General features: G+C 42.6%; 2 protein-coding genes across 4 annotated transcripts in view; one reads left to right on the top strand and one right to left on the bottom strand.

Moving 5' to 3' along the window:
• PDE1C (phosphodiesterase 1C) overlaps positions 1–21,379 on the bottom strand; it is a 254,737-nt gene that overhangs the window by 10,239 nt on the left and 223,119 nt on the right. The window lies entirely within an intron of this gene.
• On the top strand, positions 1,077–21,067 carry PPP1R17 (protein phosphatase 1 regulatory subunit 17). Of its 3 annotated transcripts, XM_075053796.1 has the most exons (6): positions 1,077–2,231; positions 8,907–9,019; positions 10,881–11,033; positions 12,491–12,652; positions 18,487–18,549; positions 19,575–21,067. In XM_075053796.1, exons 2-6 carry the CDS (start codon positions 8,938–8,940, stop codon positions 19,652–19,654), a joined length of 540 nt encoding a protein of 179 aa, XP_074909897.1. In that variant the 5' UTR covers positions 1,077–2,231; positions 8,907–8,937; the 3' UTR covers positions 19,655–21,067. The 3 variants fall into 3 exon arrangements, with proteins under 3 accessions (XP_074909897.1, XP_074909906.1, XP_074909916.1); XM_075053805.1 differs by lacking the exon at positions 19,575–21,067 and having other exon boundaries at positions 18,487–18,590; XM_075053815.1 differs by lacking the exon at positions 18,487–18,549 and having other exon boundaries at positions 1,083–2,231.

Raw genomic sequence — 21,379 nt, 5'->3', positions numbered from 1 at the left:
GCATTGCCTGTCTTCTAAAGCACTAGCCTGGAAACTTTTAGACATGTGTTTATCTTTAATTACATGAGTAGTTCCCCTAGTGCTGATGGGAATACCCGTGTACAAGGGTAAGGGGTTAAAGTGCAGTTTTATTACAGACTCAGACTTCTTCCAGGCTGTGCCTGTGAAATAACTGAGCAGGAAGGATTAGAAAGCTGGAAGGAGTCTCAACCCTCTTACAAGCAGGACAACAATCATAAATGTTTAAAAAAAGATCAGATTTGGGAGTAAATCCTCCATCACATGGGTAATGTGACAGCCCCTCTGGAAAGACTGGGATAAATCTTCTGCTGCAGTAAAATGCTTCATGGCATCATGCAGTACCTCACAAATATAAGAGGTGACTAGGGTTGGATGCATGAACTTGCTGAGGGTGATAGGCCACTTTCCTCATGAGTAAAGCTATCCTGTAATATTCCCAAAGCATCCTTGGGATCTGGTGGCTAGAACAGGAAATTATTTTCTCATCCTCAGGGCATTTTTCCAGTGCTATAAATGACTGACTGATGTTTTCAATCAGGACAATGAAAATGTAAAAAGACAATCTTGAGCTGAGTTTCAAAATATATTTCTGATTTGAGCATTTTGTTTCATGAGCTGATTTCTCAGTGATCTCATTCTGAATTTCTGAGTTCATAGAAAAATATGAAATAACTTGTGTTTCTAAGTAAAAGGCATTTCAATGTAAAAATGGAGTTTTTTTTTTTATTTAAAATTCCCTGCAACAAAGAGGTCTTGGCAATGTTGAAAGTAAAATCAAAGTTATATGTAAATGGGCAACTCATAAAAACCAATTTTTTTATAAGCAATTTGGGGGTTGTGTGGTTTGGAGCAGTTTTGTGTTGTTTGGGTTTTTTTTTTCTTTTCAGTTAGAAATCTTAATCTTGCCAAAAAAATCTTAGCGTACTTTACTTCGAAGCCTATGCTCCATTTTTCCAGGAGTTATTTAAGCATTTATGAGCTTGCTTTTAAAAATGGGTCTCTGAGACACCTAAACACACGCGCACAACTTTTACACTCTGCTAGATAATGAATGTGCTTGTCTCTCCCAGACATCAATGGGGAAAGCTCACGGTTCTTCCAGGTGGTGCCTTTGGAGCGCTTGGCACTTTGCAGAACCGCACCTGAAACATAGAGGATCCGAGGGCGCTGCACAGTTTGCAGGGCTGGCAATTAGCACTTTGCCCCTTTGGGCCTTCTGTACAATATATTATTTATGAAAGAAACCTTGACTAATTTAAAGTATGCCGTGCATGCTGGTGCTGTTGAATTGCAGTCGCTGAGCGGGGGAAAAGAGAAGGAGGAGATAACCGCAACTGTGAGCAGTCACAGCTTTTAAAGATGTTTTAATCAAAGGGCGCAGACAAAGGCATTTTTGTTGCAAATGAATACTAAGAAAAGGGCGGTTCACAGTCCCACCACTGAGTAGAGTGTTTCTGCCAGAGCTTTTCCAACATCAGGCATGTTTGTATATTTTTCCCTCAGTGGAAATAACAGCTCCGTCCAAAGGCATGGGCTAAAATAGGAGAGACTGGTCTCTACTGGCAAGCAACGGGCAGCCACAGAAGTCTCCCTGCCCGGCCCCATAAATACTACGCTTGTATAACTAGTTGTGGCCAGATACGTACGCAAACACCGCAGTCATCGCTGAACCTCCGCGCCGGAGACGGTGTCCATCGCTTTTAGGGCTTATGGTGCTGCTCCTAGACACGTGCCCTGCCTCCTCGCTCCGCGTTCATCCTCAGCTCTCCCCTGGGTCCCGGGCAGCAGCAGCCTCGCTCCCTCCCCTTGCCATCTTCTTTGCGCCTCTTGACACGGCGGCTGCCGCTCGCCTTTCGGCTCCCCGCGCCCAAGCTTTCGCGTCCTCCCCCGCCTCTCGGAGAGCAGCAGCGCCCGCGGCTCTCGCCCGTCTGCCAGGAAAGATGCCCTCGCCTTGAGGCTGCGGCTCTCGCCCGTCCCGTTCGCTCTCCTTCGGCCTCAGCAGCTGGCGGGAGAGCAGGAGACACGCTTCCCCCCCGCCGGCGGGGCCGGGGAGCGGCGGTGCCGGTCCCCAGCCCCCGGAGGCCGCCCGAGCGCCGCGTTGCCGTAGCGACGGCTCCCGCGGCGCCCTAGATAAGGCGGGCAGGAGCCTCGGCTGCGCCCCAGCCCAGGAGGGTCCCGCTCCAGCCAGCCCCACGGCCTCGCACCGCTCCGTGAGTACTTCGCCCACGCCTTCCCTCCTGCCTGCTTTCCTCTTTTCTTTTTCTTTTCTTTTTCTGGTTGTTTTGGGTTTGGGTTGTTTTGGTTTTTTTTGGGGGGGGGGGGTATTTTTATTTTTCCTTTAGCAGCCACCGCCAGCAAGGCAAATCGGCCGTGTCACCCGTGGGGACTAGCAGGAAAGCTTGGGGTCACCACTCTGCGGGGAGCGGGCTGGCGATGGTCCCGTGCGGGGAAAGTTGGGGTGCGACTGCGCTGAGGCTGGAATGCATGGCTGGGGCCGCGGGGAGGGGAGTGCTTTAGAGACAACGGCTTCAACTAACTTCAACTGCTGTGACAATTCACAAGCAGGTAATACAAGCCAGCAGAGCGGGAACTGCTATCAGGACTTCTTAACCCACTACAAAGGGTTGGCATGTGCAAGGGTTAGTTTGTACCTCAAGGAAACAATTAAGGAAGACACTGTATTTTTCGATTATCTCCAAAGACAAAAACTTTGTGACCACAACCTGTACAAATGTATCTTACTTTTTTTTTCAGTCAACCAAAGTTTGACTGTTGGTATTTTTATTTTTTTACAAGTTTATCAGAGGTAGCGGGGGTCAGTCCGCAGCCCAAGCAGGGTTTTGAACTAGCCCTCAGAAGCACACTCTCTGTGAGAGGAAACTGCTCGGAGACATTCTGTGGGATTTCTGCATCTGCACAATTATTAGCAGGAAAATTTTGGGTGGAGGGAGGCACCTGGATCAGGCTTTCAAATACCTAAGTGTTTCCTAAGAAGTTTTAAATATGCTTTAGAAAAATAATAATCAGACTAATCCGACAAGAATGCCTGGAGAGAGCAGCCTAGTGCCCAAATAACTGAAGAAGAAACTCGGTGCAGTAGCATGACACTGTCTTCTGTGCCCAGGAAGACGTCACTCCAATAGAGTAACGTTAAACACATAGTAAAACTTGTAATGAAAAGTTTGGAATGCAAAGCAGGAACACCCAGACTTTCTACTTTTAGGGCATTTATTTTCTACTCTGACTGCAGTAGACGGGTTGCCTTGCTTTATTTGCAAGATTTGCCCAGGAAGCAGTGGTAACGTGGCTAGGATAGGACCGGAGTATGGGTGAAGGTACATACTTGCTGGTAAAGGAGCCAAGGCTGCCTGCTGAGTGCAGGTGGAAGGATTGACACGCAGCCAGGTGTGGCACCATTCCCCTTGGCCCCTGAGCTGTTTCAGATGAGCTCTGTGTTGGGAAGGTGGGTGCAAGAGGACTACATCCAGATGATAGTATCTTATTCATTCTTTGCACATTTGTAAATGACTCCATGCAAACAGGGGCCTACTCACACTATCATCGGACCCTGCAGAGGACATGCGACAGAAGGAAGGACAGGTCTGTCTTTGCCTCTCAAGTAGGTTTAGGGAGGGAAGAGAAGAACAGGTAGGGATACTGGAAGCCTGCCTGTCCCTCCTTGCTCATGTACTCATTGCAACCAGATAGAGAGGGGCAAAGCAATTAAAAATAGTTTAGTAATCAAAACCTGTCAGGAGACCATAAGTTTGTGCATGGTGGGAGGAGATGCACCAGTCTTAAAGGGCAAACCCTGATGCCTTCGCAGCTCTTTGGGCAGGGTAGCGAAGCACTGCCCTCGGTGCAGGCTGGACTGTAGCTGCTGCAGTCCAACCTCTGCCTCGTGCCTGCATGGGGCAGCACACTGGAAGATATTCCTACTCGTTCCCGTTTCCAACTGTCGAGTGCATCAGCGGCAGAAAGGCCAGGCCCTGCCTGTGGGAATGTGCACAAGCACGTATGCATGCTGTCCCACCCCAGGGCCCCAGTTGCCTCCACTTCTGCTCTTGAACTCTCCTTCTCTCAGCTCATGGCAAAAATATGTTCTTATGAAGTGCTCTGAGTCCAGGAGAAGATAGATAAATAGTGTCATACAGGCTTCTGTGGCAACATTGTTATCGACCTACCAAAATAAATACTTATTAAATTCAGATTGCCTGCTGCCACCCAACAAGGATGCTCTCAAGAGTACTTTTATGTAGCATCCTTGTCAACATGCCAATGGTTTCTTTAATGATTATGCATGTCCTGCAAACTAGTGCATGTTTTTCTTGGGGATTTTGTCAATCGTGGAAACATTCCCCTGAACAAACCAAACAAACAAACCACCCCCCACCCCTGCCAACAAACAAAAAAACAACAAAAAAAGAAAAATCCACATACTTGTGGACAACACCACATGGTCTACTGAAGTCCTCAGAAGCACAGTTAGTTCAGAAATTCTAAGTATTCAACATACAAGGAAATTACATGCAGGTGTAATAAGTCACGCTCTTAATGTACAATGGCGAGGGCTATTGACATCGATGGCCACTTAGCCCCTGTAAACATTGATAAGAACTGCAGATCAGAAAGTCGTTTCTCCATCTTATAGGTAAGTATGATCACATACTGATGACCCATTTGAGAACTGCATTGTCCCTTAAGACCTACAACCATTCAATACCTATGAGAAGGCAAGAAATGGAGATTTAACCTTCCCTTATCCAAAGCCATTTCTGTGCCTAGATCAGGATCAAATGAAAAAAGTCCAGCTCTAGTTTTGTTCTCAAAGCTTTAGTTTTCTATCTTACAAGGTAGGTTTTTCTCATGAGATTTCATTTCAAGTTGGTTTAAATGTCACATGATCAGATGACCTCAAAAGATTTACATCATTTTGGTAGAAATACGTGAGAGTAGCTTTGCTGAGTATTTCCTAAGCTCTAGCCTGATGACTTGTGACAAACATCTATATTAAACCAACTGCGCATTAAAATAGTAACCAAAACCAGGTTTTTGTCCATCTCTAGGCAAAATATTTTTACCTAATTGGAGCCTGGAACTGGTTGCATTGGTGGACTTTTTGATGGAGACCCACAATTTAAGCGAAGAAAGGAATCCTATTATTTGATGCATTTGTGTGTTTTAAGACTACATTAGCGAGTGGTAGGAGCTGTACATCTTTCTCTGGATAGCTTTATTTGAGCACTTCAATCAAGCATATACAGCAACTGAAAATTCTGAAAAAAATTTCAGAGTGTGCTTTAAGCTACATAGAATTCCAAAGCTGGTATCTAGAAAGTGAAAAGTTCAGATTATTTGTCATCTGAAACACCATCTCTTACAAGTGTGTATGCCCAAAGGAGTCCTACTGTTACGTGACAGTGACTCAGCGTGCGGGCTTATCCACATGAGGCTGAAGTAGCTTTTGCTAATACCTGCACTTTTCAGTTTGCCTTATCATTCCTTGCTCTTCTCTGTCTGTAAGTAGAGCCAATCCTATTGAATGCCGATCACTTTTACAAGGAGCAAATGCAAAACTATATAGGCAAAACTAGAACTTGTCTTAACCTTTAGGGAAGCATTTAAGGTGTCTCTATCATCAGCTCTGTCTTTTCCCAAAAGAAGAGACTGGAGGCAACTCCTTTAGGCACCTATCTCTGCAGTGGGTGGTACAGCCTAGCTGCATTGTACCAAAGTCTCAGGCTAAATGACTATTGAATCCTAATTCAAATGGAAAAATCTATATGCATTTCAGGAAGCATCTCCCACTGAGTGTGATTTAGAGCTCCACTGTAACCATGACAGTTGCACAAGGGATGCATGTGCATCATTATGTCAAGAGATATAACAGAGTGCAAGAAAAAAAACCACCCTAGTCCATCACCTAAATAGCAAGCATTACCTACCAAGGTGACTGACAGCAGCAGAGAGCACAAACCGTGCTAGCATGAAAGCTGCTAGGAGAAGAGTTGCACTTAACACATGAAAATCTGAGAACGTGCTTCCATTTGTAAAGGCATATTAATGACTTCATACAGTCCCCATAGCAGTCTTCCTTCCCATGCAAAACGTTATTGGGGAAACTGTTTCTTTAGTGGCGGGGATTGATTTTAGTGGTTTGGGAAAGCGCCATTACAATGCTCACATACATCACCTCTCCTTTGAAGGAGAGCTCTGTGTGTAATGCATAGTGACAGGATGTAACAGCACTCACAGGTTCACGCATCGTAGGCAAGGGATATACACCCAAGATACCAAAACTCCTGATACATTTTGGTAATCTTTCTCTTTTTTTTCTTTTGTCACACAGACTGTCACAATGTGCAGTGTGGAAACCCTTTTGTAAGCAAGGCAATGCTGGCTGCAGGGCAAAATTTAAAAAAAAAGGGGGGGGGGAGTTGGTGTCAGAAGTTAGGCTGTAAAGCCATATTTTAAAGCACTGAAGATGCTAAGGGCTTGGCATCTGTGACTATGAAAATGTGAAGAGAGATCTAAGAGATTTATTTTAGAATACTATTTTTCAAACCACTGTATTAAGAAAAAAATAATTAAGGAAGTATCTCATAATCTGCATATACCAATCCTACTTTAAGTCTCTTAACAAAGCTCAATTTTTTTTAGGTGAAATAACTCAATGAAACAACTTAGTGAAATCAAACCAAAGTTAATTATATTTTATAAGGCATTTCCAGTCAGTATAATTTACTATCAATTTTACATTTAGATTTTACTATCTATCTCAACTTCTTTGCCTCAAGACCTGCTCAAAAAAAGTCCATAGTGTCTGAAATGTTATCCCTGATTTTACTGAAAACTTTCTAAACACAGTACCCTTCAGAAAAGAACATTTTCCCTACGGTCATAATATTTAACCAGCGTGCCCTAATCAAACCCGATAAAATCAAATGGCATCGAATAAAAAAAGCTCTCTCAAATCACAAAATGCACTGTGAGCCTTCATATGGCCAGATAATAAGTTTTTGTTTTAAATAAAATTACGACTGCTTCATTTTAAGCCATAGCTATAGCTTATTTATACAGTGGATAAACAGAGCAACCATACCACACTAAGGTGCATTCAAAGATTTCTTTATGCAGGGTCTTCCCAAGTGGAAGATTATTTTTTTCTGTAAATGCAAATGAAGTCTGCAGGCAGTATAATCCTTTAGTACAGATGTGAGGCTGGACTGGGACTGTTCTGCAGTGAACAGCTGGAGGTCAAACCCCTTATCCAGGCCTGATTCAGTACAGTATTTAAGAATTTGTAGAATTTTACAAATTTTTGTGAATTTTGAATACTGAAGGGTATGGGAGTTAATCCCATAAGTACACTATGAGTCAATGTTCCTGACCTTTATTACTGTCAGCCAGTCTTTCTCCACTTACGTTGAAGTCACTGGAGTTGAGGACATGTTTTTCCATCCCCTGAAGAATTAGCTCAGTGCATGATTATGAGTGCGACCTTTCATATTTTGTTTGGCAAATATTTATGTGACTGGATTTTGCTTGAGGATTAATTGTTCTTTATATAGATGCAAGTTTAGTCATAGAAATGAGGTTAACTCCCCTACTGTTCTACTTCTTGTTGACAAACAACCACTGCAATTTACAGAGAAATAATATAGGTAACTTCTTTACCTCTGGCAAAACAAACTCCCATGGCACAGTCTTCTATTTTCCCATCCTCCTTTTCAATGTTTTTGTCCAACTGCCTTTTCTTACACCTTTCTCTTTTATTTACCTTTCCTTCTCTACCTCCCCTTCTTTCCTCTGTTTTTTTCCCAATTCCTCCTGTCTGTCTTCTACTATTTGTGTTGTCTCCTGGTTTTTTTCTCTTCCTCATTGCTTTCCTCCTCCCTACAAGGAATTCACAGTCTGCTCTTATTCCCCAAAAATGGAGAACAGAGGTTGTGAGTAAGAAACTACCACAGGTGTTGCTGGCTGAAGGGAGATACCCAGATCACTTAGACTGCACCTTCAAGTTGAAGGTTTTTTCCTTTAACGTTGCTCTGTCATCCTGATGGCTTTCTGCTAAGCAACCACAGAAATGATCAGCAGTAAAAAAAAAGGTCTCATTTCCTTCTTCCTGTGACCCAGAGTGAGCGAGTCCAGCATCAAAGCTGAGCTTGGGGGATGCTAGGGGAGCTCGGGTAGGAGGCCGGACTCCGGGACTCCCTGCAGTTGTGAGTAAAGGGGGATAAACCAGCCTAAACAGCAATTCAGTGAGATGTACAGAGCACGGGCACTGAAACAGCTTTGTGAAACGGGTTCCCATGTTCTCACCGAGGTGACGAGTAAGCCTGCTTCATGCTGGCTTTGGGGTCAGTGGGCACTGGCCGTCTTTCAGAGGCAGCACTCACACCGGGGCCTTCAGGGGTACCCAAGCTGTCTTAGAAGATCTGGACTTGTAAGACTAACTCAACAACATTCATAATTAAAGTTAGATTGTATGATAAATACCAAATATGATCCTTAGTTTACAGTTGAGGAAAAAAATGGAGAAGAAAACTAGAACAAAACATGGTATTTCCTAGCATTTGCTTTGTGTATGTGATAGCACTTCCTGTATGATGGAAGTCAGTATTCTTCTGCAGAGACAACATAAATCCTGTGCTAGTGTGGGTTGCTTACAGCAAGTTAGGTGGAAAAACGGGATATCGGATGTGTAACGAAGGCGGTGAATAAATGCATCTCTTAGCATGTGTGAGCAAAATCAGACCAGCAGACTGCATGACAGAGAGCAGCTGGAAGACAAGAACTTCCCATGATCTGGCTAGCAAGTGGATACATAACACCAGTATATCTGTTTTATGTCATGCTGGTTTTTTTTTTTTTTTCTGGTATAGTAGCTTCAAAGAGGAAGAAAAGCCCATTTCAATGATGTCAACAGAATGTGTTCAGCCACTTGATATCCCAGAAGACAGACTGGACAAGCGAGATTCACACTGTAGCCATTTAGGTAAGTGTTATTAGATGACGTCATTGCAGTAATTAGAGAGGTGTTGTCTTCACATCGTTAGGTCCTGTCCAGTGTCCATTTTTCCCCTCCAGCAACACAACTGAGCCCTCATGAAACCCGATAGATTACACCTTCTGCTGACACTTCTGATGCCAGATGCAAAGGCAAAGAGCATTTTTCCTGCATATAAATATCAGCCGAAGCTCTAGCACCAAGTTAATTAAAGAGGAGAAAGGAAAAAAGTCATTGTTCTTTTCCCTGGAAGAAAAAGTAGAGCAGTTTCTTCATTTATACCACAATAAACTGAAAGCTAGGATATAGCTGAGCCTTCCCTGAAAACATTTTCCATATGCAATTTCAGTAAAAGATTTCAAACACCCGCTTCGCCTCCACTGGGGTGGCTTTCTAAATACTTTTTCTCCTTCATCATCTATCTGTTTTCTCTCTTGAACCTATTTCATACATAACTTCTGCACTGAAAGTACCACAGGCATCTTTGCTCCACCACACTCCTAAATACCAGACTTCATACTTGATAGATGTGCTTTTTGCATATTCATAGTCTGCCTCTGCTTCAAATGCTATTTCTTCACTCCTGCCTTGCAAAATTGTCATGAAGATTTAGCAACCCAGACACAAAAATCTATTTGCTCGTCGTTACCCTTGTGATGACAATAATGAAACACAAATGCAATTTCACTTGCTTGTCAAAAAAAGTGTCTCACCGCAGGCAAGCACAATTTTATAAACTTTGTTTATCTGGCCTGCAAGGAAGGTATCCTTGTTCTGCCTCTGCCACACGGCAGTTCTAGCCACAGGCTCCACTTTTACAACTGCTGGTATACCGAACATAATTGTTCCACGAAATTACTTATTTAAATAAGTACAGAACGAGTCCCATTTTACAGTCAGGAAACTGAGGCAGTGGGAGGTTAAATGAGCTCATTAGGACTGTGCAGGAAGCCTGGGGGGGCCAGAAAAAGACCCCACATCTTCCAGGGACTTCACCCGGAGGTCATCCTTCCTGTGTCTACCCACAGGCTCGCAGACCTGCAGCTGTCTCAAATAGCATGAGAGGGCCTAGAACCAAGTCCCGTTGTGCTCAAGTCTGCAGTCAGGGGTTGCGTAGGGATGTGGGGGACCCAGCTGAAGCCAAACAAGCAGCTTTTAAGAAATCAAAGCATTGGCTTGTGTGATGATACTAATGACAGGCTATCTTCAATATTTTTGGCTTGCATGAGCACCCAGAAACGCAGATCCTTGCAGAAAAACCATGCTGACCATCTGAGTCATCTGGGTCAAGGCTTGTTTTAAGGGAAAACCAAAAATACAGTGTAATGTTATGTAAATCAAAAGCGAATACCAACTGCTCAGCAGCTCTGGAAATAAAGCCAACTCTTGAAGGGAACAATATATTGGCTTGGTTTACCAATACCTCAGGCTGACCCCAGACGTGTAAATCTTTCCTTCACAAAAGTGCCCTTGTAACTCTTGAAGACACAGCCTGCACAGTTAGTGCTGGACGAAACAGGGATAGCCACGGGACCTCTGCACTTGATGGTGCAGCCTTCCCTCTGCCATGTAACACACAGCTGCCCGCAACTCTCTCCCTCTGCTTTATGTCTACCACCTACGATGCAGAAGGACCACCTAAGTCACTTGACTCCCACGTAGTATGGCACAGAGGCCTCTTGTGCTGACTTTCTATTTAAGAGATATTTCTCCACAGGCATTTTAATTTACTTGCATGAAAGCAGTATTATTAAAGCTTTTCTTTTCACCATCTGGTTTATTATTTCCCCTCAGTTTCAATTTCTACTCATCATTTGTTTGTTTGTTTGTTTGTTTGTTTTCCCTGCAGAAGATCTTTCAGACCAGCTGATTAAGAGCTGTGACCTCAAAAAGAAACCAAGGAAAGGTAAAACCATCCCGGCTTCCCAAAACACTGAACAGGAGCAAAAAAAGCCAAGGAGAAAAGATACACCGGCTTTGCACACCCCACCACCTCTAACAGGTGAGCAATGCATCTCTTGACTTTGAAATCCCAATTCAGCTGAGGGGACTGAATCTGGGCAAAGGTTCGGAGAGCCCTCATTCACTTATGTCCCCTTGGATGTGGGCAAGAATGCAGGTCCACGCCATGTGCACCTGGGAAGGCAAGCGAACAGAGAGGCTGACTTTCTCAAAGGCATTCCCTGTTAGATGAAGGGGTTTCTCACAGGGTCTGGGAATGCCAAGGTGAGAGGATGTGCACTCTGGAAAGTGTCCTCCCCTGGAGCTTATAGTCTTGCTGCCTTTACATGATAAATGATGTCTATTTACCTCTAGCTGCTGAGCCATGCTAGATGTACCAATTCGATCTCATCCAAAATCCAGAAGGATCCAGTTCAGCCCCTGCACTTTCTTGTGAAACTCATACCCAGTGCTCGGGGGAGGCTGAACAGGGATAAGGCTGGGAGGAGACCAGAGAAGCACACAAGCCAGATGCAGGTTGCTCCTCCTGGAAATCGCAGGGGTCTTGTGCTTATGGGGACTCTGGCAAAGGGCGGGTGTTTTGGGAAGCCAGAAACCACCGCAGCAACAAAGGGGCTCCTTGTAGGATGCTCCCCGCTGCTGTGCATCCACAGACCTCCGACGTTCAAGAGCCAAATGCCACCAACCTGGGGAAGGGAAGAATGAGCAGGAGACTGCCACTGAAACCTGACAATCTTCCAAGATCAGCAGTGGGAATAAATGTTTGTCGCTTCTCTCTGCTAACAAGCACTCCTTGTTGTGCTCTCCAGGGAGAGAGCTGTGCTGTTGTATCAATATCAACTGCATCGAGTTCTTTTTCCCGTGCTGCACATACACGGAGGAGTTAGCCAGTAACTACTTGCATGGTCCCCTGTGTACCAGCAACAATTCACCAAGTCAAAAACAAGCAGCTGAGATTTTCCAGTATTTGTAATCCAGATATTGAACTTGACTCTGTTGAGCTTTCACATGTATCTTCCCCTCCGCAATTCTCTCTTAGGGAAGAGTGGCTCAGAGGCTGGAGAGCTGCATTTTGTGAATGCTGTAGCCATATCATAAAGAAAACATTGTTTCTCTAGTTAAACTAGGCCATTTCTGTGTGGTCGCATTGCGCCCAAGCAGAGGCTTGATTAAGGTACTTTGATAAGATGTCTAAGCTTCTGGAATAGAAGATTGTACTCATCTTTACCATGATTTCTGATGGGCTGCAATTTAGCCCATTAAGTACAACCAGAAGCCAGCTAGCCTGATAGCATCACAGTCCATAGCCTATGGGATATAACTGATTTGGAGGAAATGTATACCGTTGCAAAACCTGGAGAGTAGGTATACTGTGCAGAGCAGATCATGCACTCATGCAGCCTTACTTCAGAGTGGTCATTGGGAAAGTTACACAGGTGCACATTTCTTCAATGTGAACAAGGCTGAGGTGGCATTTTCTTCTTTTCTTGCTTGCAGGCATACTTTCAGACTTTTCTGATAATCTGCTGAAAAGGTATGGTATCACAGAGAAGCCACAGAGAGAGAGAGTGAGTCCAGGCTCTCAGGTCACTGAACTGGAGCAGAAAAAGCCCAGGAGAAAAGATACGCCTGCAATACACATCCCACCCTTGATAACAGGTAAGAAACTTACTTAGGTAAAGGTGCTTCAAAGAGGAAGTAAAAAGTGGCTAGTGTCAGAGGTATGCTTGGGAGGGGGCTGGAAGAATGTTAGTCTGCCCAGTGCACTTTGCAGTTCCTGCTAAACTGGACCTATTTGATCAAAGTATATAATAGCAGTGGTGGCTCATGGAATGTCTTTTCCATATCCCCTGCTCATGTTCTGGGGATAGAAGGGAAAGGGAGTAAGAGAAGACATTAGGTCACTTGATTATCTCTTGCAAACATGAGCCTGCTTTTGTGAAAGGCCAGCTACTGGTCTGCTTTTCAAACCTGAGCATATGCAAATTTTTAGGTCACCAGCACTAACTTGGCTCACGCTGCCTCAAACAACCTGAAGCAAAGCTGTCCTGATTAACCTCCTCTTAACTCCACAGTCCCTGGCATGCTGAGGAAACCAAGCTGTGATGAACTTCTCATTAACAGCACCTTCAAGAGTTCTGTGCTTCCTTCCTAATACGCAGTGCAGCAGCTAATTTGCTTGGTGACCATATGGAGTTAGCCAGTCATGTTTTGGTCCTAAGAGCCTTAGTTTATTGTGTTTCCCACATTCCTCTATCACAGAAGGGCCTCAATTCATCAATATTTCTGAAGGTCTTTGAAGATGTAAAGCATTGTGTAAATGTTAATTACTGGTGGTAGGTAGGGATAGAGGAACTAGTGCAAGGTTGTATGCTATGCACTAGCCCTTTCCAGATCACAGGATGGAGCAAAAAATGAATGAACTAATGAACAAATGAATGAACAAAAATCAAACAAACCCCAGAACTAAAACTAGTGCTAAAACTGGAAAACACTGTTCCCTTAGGAATCCTCTCATATGAACCGGTTATGCTGTGAGCTGGCACTACGGAGCAGTGAGACACACTAAAGGCAGATGTCCTGAGACAGATACTTTGGCCCTGAGTGACTAAGCAGCAGCTCAGTACATCAAGCACCTGAGTTTCAGGTACACTTTGAATGGAATTTCCTGCACACCTAATAGTTATAAGGTGTGCAAATGACTTCATCAATCCAAGTAGGCACCTGTATTTGTAGACATCTCTTTTCTTTGAGAATCTGAGCCTTCATAACTGACTTAAACATGTGTAAGATTTTTTTTTCATTTAATCAGTATGAGGTTACCAAAAGCAGAGAGAAGTATGACTAAGGTTGCAGGATCATGGCAGCAAGCATGGTACTTGCTTATTGATCTGCCTAAGGAAAATACATTTTTTATTTCCTCACTGAACTCAAGCAACCCAATGGCTTGTGGCATCAATGCTGCCGTGAGTCACTGGAAGCCTGCTCCAATCATTTGCTGGGAGAAATGAAACCTATCACACAACTTCTGAGCCCAACTGCAAATGCTCCACTTTTTGAAATATTTAATATAGAGCACTGATAATGAACTGCTATATAATTGCTGGAGAAAATTACTCAGCAAATTACATGGAATTCCACATGACAAATAAATTAGGTGGGAAAAAAATCATGGTCTTTTAGGAACTGATTCAGGAACAGAAGCAGAGGCAAAATTTATCCAACAATTTATAATAAACATTAGTTCTGTGTATTATACTGGAAGCCTACCCTTCCCATGGACCTTGGATGAGAGATGAGACTTTATTTTGCTCAGTTCAAAAACACCCCCAAGAAAAGTTGTCTTTGGCCATTTGTAGCACCTTTAAAGATGCTGTATGTCCTTTGCACTCCTGGGTATATGCAGAGAAGGAGAATCTGAAAGCGAAACACGTTTGACAGAAATCAAAGATGAAATGTGTGACAGTGAAGCTGAAAGGTTTGACTTTTATTTAGTTTAAATGTAATTGCTAGCTAAGAGGATGCAGCAAGGATGAATTATTTCCTTGACCTGTCTCAACAGTATTCTGGTTGGATTAGCATCTAGTCACTTATTACTTCATGTTTCTATCCTAGCTTTAACTAGCTCAAATAGGCACTTAAGAGAGCAATAAGAATCATTGTAAGGGTCTTCACCTCTTGCCTCCCATGAAGACTTTCTCTTTAACTTTTAATAATTTTCAAAGCAAAAAGAAGCTAATACAAGTTATGTGGTAACAGAAATGTGTTATATTCCCCAAATGATTTGGTAATCAAAGAAGTCAAAAGGCAAGGAAAGAGGAGAGGAGAGGAAAAAGGAGAGGAAAAAGGAGAGGAAAGGAAAGGAAAGGAAAGGAAAGGAAAGGAAAGGAAAGGAAAGGAAAGGAAAGGAAAGGAAAGGAAAGGAAAGGAAAGGAAAGGAAAGGAAAGGAAAGGAAAGGAAAGGAAAGGAAAGGAAAGGAAAGGAAAGGAAAGGAAAGGAAAGGAAAGGAAAGGAAAGGAAAGGAAAGGAAAGGAAAGGAAAGGAAAGGAAAGGAAAGGAAAGGAAAGGAAAGGAAAGGAAAGGAAAGGAAAGGAAAGGAAAGGAAAGGAAAGGAAAGGAAAGGGGAAAAACATGCAGTGACCTTCAAATGTGACAAAATTAAAACTGTGTGCATTTGCTGTTGGGAAAATTATAGAAACTAACACAATTTTCAGTTGTTTTCAATTACAATTCCAATGACACTTTCTTGCCTACTGATGAAGTCACCTTCCAGCACTCAGCACAGCTTCAAAGCAACCTGCTAGATGCTGTCTCTCCCTGCAGACAGCCTTTCCAGCTCCTGTATCCTGGGTCCATTTTCCAGTGATTGACCTCCCGTGGCACACTTGTGCCTGTATCAGGGGCATAGTAGCCTATGTGTTTGAATGCCTGAATTTCATTCCCTCCCTACTCTGAGGATGCATATTTTCTTTTCAGGATACATACCAACATACAGCGTTCTGGTTGAAATTCGCCAGTGGTGGCTCCATGACTTGCTATGAAAAATTGACTCATTGTGGCTGAGGGCTGGTCCAATATTTACTACTTGTTTACTTTCAGGGTTATCCCATCAGGTAGCAGACAGAGCACAAACAAACTGAGCTCTTGCGGAACTGCTGTGCAAAATAGAACCTGAATTATAGCCTCAGAGACCTGAGAAGCCCTGGCAGGGCTACATGCACTAAATAAATACAGACAGGCCTTGCTGTCCCTGTCTCCCTGTTGGCATTGCTACAGTAAGCAGCACACTCAGTGCCGCGTGTATCCCTTGCGACCTGCTAATGAGGATTGTCCCTGTTTCTAACATTTCCCCTTCAGATCCCTCCCAAACACCACTTCCAGATGTCAGTTCAGAAAACTCCACTTAATTGTTTGTAGTAACAGAGCTTAATTACTAGATTATCTTTTTAAGCAGCTGTCCACACAAATAGCTTTGTTGTAAATGTAAAAATGGCAGCTGTGTTATCTCTCTCCATTTAGACCAGCTGGTTATGAGAACTCTAGAATGATCCCTCTCCTTTTTGGGTGGTCAGAGAGATTTTTCAATCACAAATAAAAGCAAGTCAAACAGACCATACGACGTGATGAAAATCAATGTATCTATCTAGTGGATGGCACATGATCCAAGTGAGAAGCAGAATAAGTTTTACATCTTGCAAACACCCAATCCAAATGGGAAATGCAGGTACAGAAAGGGGGCTGCTAAATTAGCATCTGAACGTTACCATCTGCAGGAACCCATGGCTACCTGTTGTCTGCAGAAGGAGACTAAGGAAATCAGTCCTTAGCCATCTTAAATGTCTAAGCCTGGGCATCAGAAAACCCTTCCCTACAAGGGTCTGACTTCTAAATGTATTCAACCTTCAAACTCCTACTGAAGTGGCACAAAATAGAGGTCTCCTCCAGTGCCCAGCTCCCCAACACCTTGGCTTTCTAAAGGGATTAGACCAGACAACAAAATATAATCACAATTCCATTTTTTTTTTCCCCTGTCACATGACAGTAAATGATTTGAATCTGATCCAAAGCCCGTACTCAGCTCTGGGACACTCTATTGCTATCCCCACTTAGCAATACATTCAATTAACTGAAGGATTTCTGAGAGCTCTTCAGGCCTGTGGTTTTGAGCAAGAATGTAAATACATGTGTAATATGGGAACATAGTTCCTGATATGTGGCTGCTTAAGGTTTCTTAATCAGATCAGAGATAACTAGTAAAACCACCGTTGCAAACCCTCATTCTCCCTCATGCCCTAGAAAACTAGTTGAGGTAGCTCCTTTAGGATAACATCAACACCCCAGTGAAAAATCTGAGCGACACAGGAGAAGTACAGCAGTTTAATGTCACCTCTTGCCCTTTTCCAGTACAAGGGATGTGACTGGAGCACTCCAAAACTCTTCCAACCCAGCTGCAGGAGTTGTGTGTAGGCAGTCAAGGGGAACTGGTGCCATCTTGGTGGTTTTCTGATTTACAAACCAAGAGGAGTGGCTTAGATCTAGGTGGCACCTGGCAAATGGTTGATTTAAGCCAACTTTTGCTTCTGCCTGTTTGAGCTTCCTAACAGTAGCTCTCATGTCTCTGTGAGCCTTTGAGGTCCTAGTCTCTAGCTAAAAATTGCAAGTAGTTTCAAATTCTGTTGGGAAAATATGGCTACATTGTATTTCTATGCTGCTTTCTTTAGTCAGATCTCTTGGCAGATACTAACAGAACAACCTACCAATCCTTAAAACAGATCTGCAACATGACCTGCATTTCATAATACAGCTGGGAAAACAGAGGCAGGAAGGCTAAGTGATTTACTTAAACAGTAAACAGAGAAAGACTGACTTAGAAATGTTCCCCAATTCCTAGTCCTGCTCACTCCTCTAAACCCAGAATTTCCAAACCTCGTTCAGTAAAGCACTTTCCTCACAAGTTATTGGTGGCATTATATCAAAGAAAAAAATCCTTTCCCTGTGTTATAGAAATAATTCTAGCTGAGGCATCCCATTTGCATCCTCTTCCCACTGTTTTGTATTAAAGGCACATAGCTGTCCTTGAAGTTGCTGGTAGTCCGTGGCCTGAAAAGTTAATAACCTGCAGCTCTAGGCTATGTCCTCCTCTGAACTTTGAATCCTGAACTCTGCTGGAAGCCTTTGGAGTTCATCAGTCACCAAAGTGATTCATTGCTAACGATGCATCATCTTGCTATGCACTGTGGTAAGCATCTGGTGCACTACTGATGTGGGTCCAGCTAAGAGCTGGGGATCTCTGCTTGGCTGTCTCTAGCATCAGCTCAAAAAAGCATAGTTTAAATGCTATAATCAAGCCATCAGAATTACATAAGCATACTTTTCCTTCATCACTTCATAATTCAAATAAGAGACACGATCATAAAGCACAGCGCAGCTTTATTTAGCTTACATTCCTGATTTCTTATTCCCGAGTTTACCCAAAAGATAGGTTAGCTCTCATCAAATGATCCATTGTAGCTTTACACCTTTAGCATATTTTAGCTATGTTTTCCTCGTCCCTCAAATGCTCCATAAAGAAAAAATAACAACAATTAAAAAAACACCCTCCCCTCATTCCCCCCACGAAGTCCCAAAGACAACAGTAAAAAAAATTGTCTGTATTTGCCTAAATTGTCTATATGAATAGAAGTCTGAGTGGGGAACATTTACATCCATCTCCATAAAATGGCATAATTCTTTGCAGTTAACAATGGTGGTTACTCAATTGCTGCTTGAACAAATAAAGTCCTTCGTGTTTCAAAATAATATTCATTCATGCCTTCCAGGTTATCTCATGGTCCCACTGAAACCAGCTAGTTCACAAGTACTGCATATAAATGAAGCAGGAGCTAACTTAAATGAAGGGCAGTATAGGTTAATATTTTCATTAATTCATCACCCCTTGAAAAGACTCCAAATTTGAAGAAAATCTTCCTGTGTGGTATTGCTCTATTTTCAGACCTCATCAAGACTGAAAGCCTTCTCTGTGAGAGGGCTTCTGATGCAGAAAGAAGCAAACCAGGTTGGTTTGACAGAACAACTCAGCCCGTTAGCACAGACTGAGAGCAAACAGTAGGAGACCGAATTAGGGAGAGATTTCGTTGGTCTCAACACAATGGTAACCCTCATCCTGTTTTCAGACTATGTTAACCTCTGCACCAAGGAATGTGGGAGTAAAATATATCTTACAGGTCACTTGCTTTTTACTGGGAACAAGCAAAAGCAACACAATCTGTTAAAATAGCAATCAAGAACATTTTCTACCTAATGCATTGTCCTCTCTTCACTCAATTAATTTAATTTCTAATGAAGAGAGCATTTACAGTAGTTGTGATATCTTGGTATCACATAAAAGCCTCAAGATCCGTAAGGGGCGGACTTACTAGTTTAAGCATAAGAGAGAGAAAGAAGAGAGACAGAGAGAATGGGGGGGAGAGACAGAGATTTGTGGAAGACCTGAGTCTGTTTTCACATTGATCTTAACTTGGTTGCTTTTGCAATTTATTGGTACTATATAACTTCAGTGGGGATGGCACTTGGCATGTGGGTATTCTAATATTTGTCTCATTTGTGGCATCTGCATTTGCAAAATCTAAGTGATATTGCTATATACATATAGAAAACACACACGTGTTCACATAAGCTGACTCAATCACAAAGATTAATCACAGTATTCATTTCATCATGCAAATTCTTTCTGTTTTTAGCTTCCCAAACCCTTTTAACAAACAGGTTCCCAGATGAAAATTCAGCGTCTCTTTTCACAGGTAGCCTAAATATGCTGGATTTAAGAGTGCTTGATAATTTTACCTAAAAATGCAGTGATCCAATTATAGTTCACTGTATTTTGGGAGACTGATGTGCCAAAAATAAATGAGGAGTAACTCCTATGGTGTTGGAAAACTATGTTAGGATCAAGAAATTAGAGAGGACTGAAAAATTCTTCTTATCCTGACATTTTCTAAAGAAGTAATATTTTAAATCAACTCCTTTTCTCTCTCTCTCTCTCTTTTTTTTTTTGTGTGTGTGTTTCCTTCTGTTTTTAAGGCACTAAGCTGCTTACAGAAGAAAAGCAAACAGTGATTATGGAAGATGAAGAAAAGGATGGAGACACAATCCCCAGTTAAGATTACAGTGATATTTCCAATAATGAAGTGTAAATAATTCTGGGTCATTCAAAGTGGCAGCACATAGAAAAAAAAGTCTTTTCATTTTTATAAATAATAATTTTCTCAAGCATGCACTTGAATTTAAATTCTCTTCAAGTGCTTATCTGCATCTCATGAAATCCCAGCAAGCATCATAGGAGCTGATGATAGAAATTTCACTTGCACATGGGGTTGGAAGGATTCTCTTGGTTTACTAAAAGCAGCTTCCCAGGATTTTTGTCAATGAGGAATCCAGCTCAGATCAGAGCTAGCTTTGCGCAGCGTGGTGATAAGAGTTAACACCAAGGACACCACCAATCCACTGTGCCTGGTACTAGATACCAGAGTGGTTGGTAGCACAGGGCCGTAAAGCATCAACCAATGATTCAAATTGCATTTTTCTCCTAACAATTCACCTCATTCGTCCAGCTTTCCTCTGCTGGAATATCACTGACCACCGCACAAATTCCCACGTGCAGAGCTGATAGGATAGATGGAGAGAGCGGGAAGGCAGGAATCAATTGCAGAGTCCCTGAAATGCAAAGCAAACAATTCCTCTGCCTGTATCTGCTCACGACTTGTATGTGTCAGGAGAAAAAGGTAGATTTACTGTAGTACAAAAACTTACAGCTGTCAACAAGGGCTGTCAACATTGACACATCAAACAGGACAGAGGGCAGAGCTCTCCAAAGAGAAACATACGGGAAGTGCAGCGCCTGCCTATTACACCAGGGTAGCCTATGGATTTTTTTTTCTTTCAAAGGTTTTATTCCTGGCTTGGTAAAAGATAAACTAGTTGGGTAGTTGATCCTTTTACTCCATATTTTTTCCTTTGATATCTGCTTTTTAAACTGAGTCCGAGGTTGACAGTTAGGAAGGGCTGTAAAGATTAAAAATCACAGTGGGAGAGTAAAAACTGACTAAAAGGAATAGTGTTACTTGATGGCATACACATACTGCAAGGTGGAACACCACCACGCTTTTTCTTTTAATAGTTTACCTCATTGATTCAATCAAGAATTGTTTTCATAGCCAGCTGAAGTCTTCAGTATTTATACAAACAGAGATGTGTACTTGTAGAATATTATAAAAAATAGGTAGAACTGGGTAGTTTTGTGCTTACCTTAATAGCTCTGTGTGCTAGACAGAGCAGCACTGCCAGCTGGACCCTTAGAGACCTCAGCAGGGAGGTTAAAGATTATCTAGCCTGGCAGACTGAATTTAGTTATCTTTTTAACACCCTTAGGCAGACAGCTGAGGAGCAAACTAGTTTGGACTTCATTTGCCACAGTGACTGACCCAGCATCTTTCATGAGAATGCAGTCCATTTGCAGATATTCAGCTTCAAGATGTAACCAACAAGCTTATAATAAATAATCATGTATTAAAGTGTACAGGATGCCAGCTATATTATTAATGGGATGCCTGATACTTAGGAGGTGTACTTTTTTTATCCTGTTAATCTATCAGTAAGACGAGATGATATTTAAAATACAATCAATCGATAGTTCATATAGTAACACTCATATAAGGTCCACAATAAAATACGTCACAGCAAGTACATGACAAGAAATACATGTGATTCGAGTCTAGCTTTGCCAGTGAAGTTGGTGAGTATTTTCAGTGCACAATACAGCAAGAGTGAGAGGGTGGAGCCCTGAACATATTGAAATGAACATCAGAAATGGATTAGCTGTAGCATGT

Source organism: Buteo buteo, chromosome 2 (assembly GCF_964188355.1).
Source record: "Buteo buteo chromosome 2, bButBut1.hap1.1, whole genome shotgun sequence".
Classification (NCBI taxonomy): domain Eukaryota; kingdom Metazoa; phylum Chordata; class Aves; order Accipitriformes; family Accipitridae; genus Buteo; species Buteo buteo.
This window is presented reverse-complemented; position numbering and strand designations above follow the sequence as displayed.

Coding starts and splice junctions, on each gene's coding strand:
- PPP1R17 (XM_075053796.1), top strand. CDS start 8,938: ATGATGTCAACAGAATGTGTTCAGCCACTTGATATCCCAGAAGACAGA. Junction 12,653..18,486: donor CATCCCACCCTTGATAACAG/GTAAGAAACTTA, acceptor CTCTATTTTCAG/ACCTCATCAAGACTGAAAGC. Junction 18,550..19,574: donor TGCAGAAAGAAGCAAACCAG/GTTGGTTTGACA, acceptor TCTGTTTTTAAG/GCACTAAGCTGCTTACAGAA.